Genomic DNA, 7,505 nt, shown 5'->3' with positions numbered 1-7,505 from the left:
CTAATGGTACAGAATAGGATTTCACATCTAAAGGTCTAAGGATGGATCTAAACCCATATATTTTATTCTCCTTACTTGGATGCATCCTCTGTAATTTAGTATCATGTGATACTACGATGGACTTTCTTAACATCTGCTGCCAGGTTCTCAGGAGCTATACTCATCAATTCTCAACAGTAGATGGCAATGTTGTACCAGCTAAGGACAGATCTACTTTTATGCCACACGAGGAATATACAGGAGTCAAAAGAAGGAAAAAGGCGTCTGGGGTTCACAGTAGCTGTAATACTAGCTTACTTCCTTTTCAATCTTTGTACTTTATCCAGATCAACACACAGTGCTCTCTGATAATTCCAAAATTCTGCTTCTTCACATGCAGTTTTTGCCACCGTGATTAGACAAGCCCCATTACAGGAGGGTTAAAAAGAGACTGCAGGAAGGAAAAACTCCTACCTGCATTTCTGGAAGATGTGGGAAAGATTTAGAGCAATGGTATTTTTCATGACTGTTTATGAACATGGTCATTTGTATCCATTTTCTCTTGCTGATAATAGCACTAGCCTTTAGGCATCTTTTATTCCCACTGTGACTCTCGGCTTTGCTTTCACAACATGAATTTGTAAGTATTTACTCTCTTCATGACCTTCCTAGATGTCTATTTTATGCCCCAGCTCTCCATTTAAAAAAAATATATATCTTAATACATTATATGCCTCATAACTCTTAGTTCTCTAGATGGAACACATAAGGACAGAAATGAAGCCGGTGACTAGCCATGTACAAAGAACAGACAAATTTTACTTATTTTTCCTTGGTGGAAATTATGTTAAAAATTCAAGCAACTAGCCGGGCTTGGTGGCTCAGCCTGTAATCCCGCGCCTTTGGGAGGCTGAGGTGAGTGGATTGCCTGAGCCCGCGGGTTCGAGACCCGCCTGGACAGCGAAACCTCATCTCTACAATAAATTAAAAAACCCCAGCCGGGCGTGGTAGCGCATGACTGTAATTCCGGCTACTCGGAAGGCTGAGGCGGAAGGATCGCTGGAGCCCAGCAGGTTGAGGCTGCAGTGGCTGTGAGCATACCACTGCACTCCAGCCTAGGCGATAGAGTGAGACTCCAACTCAAAAAAAAAAAAAAAAATTCAAGCAACCACACATCTGACAGAGAACTTGTATCTTGAACATACAGGAAATTCTCAAAACTCAACAGTAAAAAGAACAATCTAAATAGAAAACAGGCAAAAGACAAAACACATTTCACTGAAGCCTAGGCGATAGAGTGAGACTCCGACTCAAAACAAAAACAAAAACAAAAAACACCATATATGATACTACTACACACACCTATCTGAATGGCTAAAACAAAAAAAAGTAATACCAAGTGTTGGTGAAGATGTGAAGAAACTGCATCAGTCATACACTGCTGGTGGAAACATAAAATGGTACAGCTACTCTGGAAAAGGAGTAGGGCAGTTTCTTACAAAAATAAATGTATTTACCACACAACCCAGCAATTGCCCTTTTGGGCATTTATCCCAGAGAAATGAAAATTTATGTTCACATAAAAACTTGTACATGAATTTTCACAGCAGCTTTATTAGTAAGGGCCCCAAACTGAAAACTAAGATATCCTTAAGCAAGCTGTGGTACATCCATACCATGGAATATTACTCAGAAATTAAAAGGAACAAACTGCTGACACATGTAACAACTTGGATTGATTTCAAGAGAATTACACTGAGTGACAAAAGTTCATCTCAAAAGGTTACATGCTATATAATTCCATTTATATAACATTCCTGAAATGACAAAATTATAGAGATGGAAAAGACATTAGTGGTAGCCAGTGGCTAGGGTGAGGGTATATGGATGGGAGGTGGGCATGGCTATAAGACAACACGAGGGATCCCTGTGATGAACTATTCTGTCTCTTGTGATGGTGGCCATATGAATCTACACATGCAATTACATTGCACAGAACTAAACACACATATGTTAAAAAAAAAAAAGTTCAACAGTTGAGCACAAATATTTTAATTGTTTAAAATGAAATTTTCTTTAGGCGTTATATACAGGTCAAAGCTCCCTTTTATGAGGCATCACATCCATCACCCTTCTAAGAGACATAAAATTATAAAAAGACATCACCAGAAGCTAGGTAAACATTTCAACTAAAGGCCAAGAGAAGGTGAAGAGTGTTTTCACAAGGAAACCCAAAGAGGACAATCAGAATAAAACCAGCTCAACATGGTCGCACAACTCTTGGAAAAAGAAATGGAGCAGAAACCCAAGCTGGGGAGCAAATGGGAGAAGGAAAGAAGTATGGTTCTAACAGATCATATGAGGAAACCAGTACAAATGTTGGCTCTGGCATTACCTAGGTAACCCCTGTTATTTTTTGTCATAGGTGACTCTAATAATAGTCCCTGTTGTTGCAAAACCAGTCCAAATCCTACGAAGTTAAAAAGAAGTCCCTCTTTGACTTGTTGGCTGTAGGTGGTACCCCTTGTCCTCCCACACCAAAAGAGATCAGTTCTGGCAAGAAAGCTCCAATGTGCCTTGATGGTGCTGTTGGCAGGATGCCTTAGGCCAGGCATGTCCCAGCGATGTCCTGCTGGCTGAGATACAAGGTGGGAGGAAAGCGCACCTCTCTTATTACTCAATCAACTTCTTGGCCTTGAAGAAGCGACGCAAGTAGAAGACCTGCCAGGTGGCTAGTCCGATGAGGCAGAACATTGAAAAGATGCTGAAGTATAGGACCCGGGTGTTTGTTGACTCTAAAAAACCAAAAGCACTGTAAATAAAATGAAGTAAGCCTCCTCAGCTGGCTAAACATTAATGCCCTTCACTCTTTCCCTAGGTCTAACAAAATTTCCGATAACTCATTAAAAAGCTCAGTATCCTATATATAAATGCTAAAAATATGAAGTTTGGTGCCATCGATTTGGTAGAAGCTAACCAAGGAGATAGTCAACTGCTCATCATGGAAGTTTCTATTCTGGAAGTCTCACAAGGCTCATTTACCTTTAGCAGTATCAACAGTGAAGCAACTTTCCTTCCCCACAGCCCCCTTTGGCAACACTGCTTAATGTACAATGGAATTTAAAGTTTGGGGACGGGTCTCTCTGAGAAGTAAGAGCTGCCTTCCTCTCACCGTTGGTATCGCGCATTTCCTCCTCTCTCTTCTTCATGTAGGCAAAATCATTCACAATTGACTCTGAAAGGTCTTCTAGGCGGCGCAGCTCCACCTCCAATGGTTTGAGCTTCTCGACTTTTGCAATCTGGAAAAGAAAGGAATTAGAAAGCCATTCCCTAAAAAACTGCTCCGGCCAAGAACACAAGGCAAGAGAGGATTCTTTTTTAAAGTTGCACCAGATTTAATTCTCTCCTGTCAATCATTCCAACGTATTTAACAATTTGGGCTTCTTCCTTTTCCCAAAAACTATTTGAAAACTCTTTAAAAGTGCTATAATACAGGGCTGCTAAGTAAGATATACTATTTTCCCAAGACGTCTGAGTTTCATAAAGCACTTTACTTTGCTCTTCCACTCACGCCTAAGAAATAATATTATTAATATAGTAAGTGTGAGTCATACTAGGTCAAAAGTGATTTAGAAGAAATACTGCTGAATTCCTAACAGGACACAGAAATGAGAGCATTTATCATAATAGCATTAAGATAATAAGTCAAAATATACAATTAGAGGACTCTGGTTTGCTCATATAAACCTCACAGTAACTGCAAAGTTTGTATCAGCTCAGAGCTGAGATGAATCCTAGACTTCTCCAAAAAGTGTGTTGGTGTTTTTTTTTTAGAATGACACAGTTATCAAAAGAAATCAAGGATCTTGCTGTATGATGAGGAATGAAGGGTTTGAGTAAAAGACATTAACTGTCTTCTGTTCTCAACCTAACCACTGTGAAACCACTAAGAGGATCTAATGAGAGGCATGTATCACACAAGCAAGGATTTCATGATTCTGTTTTATCTTATCAATCTTAGGTTATGATTTGCTTCAAAATGAAATGAACCCCCAGAGACTTCCAGATTGGAAAACACTTATACACCGATTGCTCTCCCACCCAGGGACTCCTGGATAACACTTCTCCACCTGCTTCTTCATTTCCTATGTGTCATGTACTCTCTAGAGAACTCCCTGCGTGTCCTTCTCTTTGTTCAACTCACCAGGCTTATTCTTTGTCTCTGTTAAACGTTGACAGCAGTTACCATGGGATGAATGGGAAGAGCTTAAGGGTAACGCTTGTGTTTTCCTTGCTTATCTATATTCTTCACTGGACGCATGGAAAAATAAGCCAAAATTATTTAAAATAAGCAAGGCTGGGTGTGGTGGCTCAAACCTGTAATCCCAGCACTTTGGGAAGCTGAGGCAAGAAGAATGCCTGAGCTCAGAGGTTTGAGATCAGTCTGGGCAACTTGGTGAGACCTCATCTCTACAATAAATCAAAAAATAAGCCAGGTGTAGTAGCGCGTGCCTATAGTTCCAGCTACTTGGAAGGCTGAGGTAGAAGGATTGCCTGAGCACAGCAGGTCAAGGCTGCGGTGGCTGTGAGTGTGCCACTGCACTCCACTCTGGGTGACAGAGTAAGACTCCAATTCAAAAAAATAAAAAATGAAATAAAATAAAAGTAAGAAGCTGCTATTAAGTTAGGGATATAAAAACTGAATTTATGTTTAAGGTACGTAAAAATGTGGTGATGGATTTGTGATGATACGTCCACATTTTCTTTCACCAAATGCATCTTTTCTTGCAGTAGTAAACTGCTGGCTAGAGTTAATGGTGTGAATGGCAGCTGCAGAACAGCTTCTGGGTATAAGATTTAACCAACAGTTAATGCATTGAGCTAACTTTCCCAGCTGAATGCCCAAATGTCAGGTTTTGCCATTAACCTAGAATCTGTTGACTGGTCTTATATAGGGCTTCATAGCAACAACAACCAAAATTTCCCAAGAATAATACAAAAGAGGCTGGGCTGGTAGCTCATGCCTATAATCCCAGCACTTTGGGAGGCCTAGGTAGGAGGACTGCTTGAGCCCAGGAGTTCAAGATCAGCCTTGGTAACATAGTTAGAACTCGTCTCTAAAAAAATAAAATAAAATTAGCCAGGCATGGTGGTGTGCACCTATAGTCCCAGTTACTCGGGAGGCTGAGGTGGGAGGGTTGGTTGAGCCTAGGAGTTCTAGGCTGCAGTGAGCTGTGATTGTGCCACTGCACTCCAGCTTGGGTGACAGAGTGACACCCTGACTCAAAAAAGAAAACAAAAATACAAGATAGATAATAAGCTGAACCTTAGTCTGTTTAACATTTTCCCTCCTGCTATATACTTCCCCCTACAAAGCTTCCTGAATGAGATAGTATAAAGGAAATGGTATGATACTTCTTAGAGATAAATTATTGAAGGCTCTCTAAATAGAAATTTGCATAAGAGACTGGAAGTAGAACTATGGCTATGCCTCTGCCAGTTGAAAATATTTTTAAAAATTACTTCTAGGCCGGGTGAGGTGGCTCACACCCATAATCCTAGCACTTTGGGAGGCCAAGGTGAGAGAGCCCACAGGTTCAAGACCAGCCTGGGCAACTTGGCGACACCTTATCTCTATAATAGATCAAAAAATATGAGCTGGGCATGGTGGTGCCTGCCTGTAGTTCCAGCTACTTGAAAGGCTGAGTCGGAAGGATCACCTGAGCCCAGCAGGTCAAGGCTGCAGTGGCCGTGAGCATGCCACTGCACTTGAGCCTGGGAAACAGAGTGAGACTCCGACTCAAAAAACAAAACAAACAAACAAAAAAACCCTTATAAATTGGGATCCTACTGTATACATAGTTCTATGGCATTTTTCTATTTAATGAGATCTTTCCAAAAATGCCAGTGCTTATAGATTTATCTCATTCTTCTTACTGCAGACAGCACTCCACACTGCTAGTATTCTGCACTGTTTACTGGATTCAACACCAAGTCTTTTCTACTTCAGGCTCTATACCTCTCTTGATAACAAAATAGTCCAAGTAGGTAGGAAGTCTTATCTTCTAAGGTGATTTTATTTCTGCAACCACATCTCTATTGAATCCCATCTTTCATTCAGGAAACTTTTCAGACTTTTTTTTTTGAGTTGGAGTCTTACTCCTTTGCCTAGGCTGGAGTGCAGTGGCATGCACGCTCACGGCCACCCCAGCATCAACCTTCTGGGCTCCAACGATGCTTCCACCTCAGTCTTCCGAGTAGTCCAGAACTACAGACATGCACTACCATGCCTGGCTGTTTATTATTTTATTGTAGAGATGAGGTTTCACCAAGTTGCCCGGGTTGGTCTCAAACTGGCGGGCTCAGGCAATCCACTCACCTCTGCCTCCCAAAGTGCTGGGATTGCAGGCTGAGCTGCAAAGCCCAGCTATTTTCAGACTTTCATTAAATGGCATGAAGATCTCATTTCTTAAAAACCACCTTTGCGGTCGGGCTCGGTGGCTCAGCCTGTAATCCCGCGCCTTTGGGAGGCTGAGGTGAGTGGACTGCCTGAGCCCGCGGGTTCGAGACCAGCCTGGGCAGGCGAGACCTCACCTCTACAATAAATCAAAAAATTAGCTGGGCGTGGTAGCGCGCGCCTGTAATTCCGGCTACTCGGAAGGCTGAGGCAGAAGGATCGCCGGAGCCCAGCAGGTCGAGGCTGGGCGACAGAGTGAGACTTCAACTCAAAAAAAAAAGAAATTAATCTAGAAAACTTACTCTAGAAAACTTAAACTCCCAGAGTCTAAAACAATACTGAAAACTAACTTGCTATTTAAACCATCTAACACCCCATGGATACTCAATGGTAAATAACAAGTCATGGATACAGTTCTCCGTTTAGTCTAAACTTTGAAATCAAAATAATATTTGGAGAAAATCAAGGAGCAAAAACCTATCCAAACAACTAAAACCTAAGTGACTTAACAATTAAATGCTATTCAAGGAAGTAATTCTGCCTTCCACCCTGAGAAAATACAGTGAGAAGATGACAGTCTGCAACCCAGAAGAGAGCTCTACCCCACCCAGAACCGGAGCATGCTGGCACCCTGATCTTGGAATTCCTAGCCTCCAGAACTATGATAAATTGTTATCAATTTAAAAAAAGAAAAAAATTATTTGCAGGGAAAAAAAGGCAGAAGGGAGATAAAGGAGGAAATTCTTAATTCTAAAAATATTTGGTTGTAGAAGGAAACTGTTATACTGAATCAAAAACTGAAAACTAAATCAAGAAGACCCAAGAGAACAGTAATTGATACATGGGGAAGGAGGAGACAGAAGCCATCAGCACAAATGAAGTTATGAAGTCAGTGGTAAAAAACTCACTGCCAGAAAAACAAGAATTAATGATAAGCATTAATGAATTAATTTTATGATATGTCTAAAACAAATGTACAGAGTTTTTTGTTTTGTTTTAAAAAAATATTTTAAACCAGCCGGGCTCGGTGGCTCAGCCTGTAATCCCGCGCCTTTGGGAGGCTGAGGTG

General features: G+C 41.1%; 1 protein-coding gene across 3 annotated transcripts in view; it reads right to left on the bottom strand.

The window, feature by feature from the left end:
• Positions 1 to 2,007: 2,007 nt before the first annotated feature.
• Positions 2,008 to 7,505, bottom strand: part of TMED10 (transmembrane p24 trafficking protein 10) — a 38,443-nt gene continuing 32,945 nt past the window's right edge. For 2 of the 3 annotated variants that reach the window (XM_008064157.2, XM_021715599.1), the window contains exons 4-5: positions 3,152 to 3,278; positions 2,008 to 2,774 (exon numbers count right to left, since the gene is read on the bottom strand). In XM_008064157.2, coding sequence (XP_008062348.1) covers positions 2,653 to 2,774; positions 3,152 to 3,278 — 249 coding nt within the window. In that variant the 3' untranslated portion in view covers positions 2,008 to 2,652. The remainder of the gene's footprint in view (positions 2,775 to 3,151; positions 3,279 to 7,505) is intronic. The other variant, XM_021715600.1, reaches the window with a different exon arrangement.

This window comes from Carlito syrichta, unplaced genomic scaffold (genome assembly GCF_000164805.1).
Source record: "Carlito syrichta isolate Samal-C Ts95f unplaced genomic scaffold, Tarsius_syrichta-2.0.1 Scaffold307214, whole genome shotgun sequence".
NCBI classification, from domain to species: domain Eukaryota; kingdom Metazoa; phylum Chordata; class Mammalia; order Primates; family Tarsiidae; genus Carlito; species Carlito syrichta.
The sequence above is the reverse complement of the archived record's forward strand: the minus strand, read 5'-3'. Positions and strand labels throughout refer to the sequence as shown.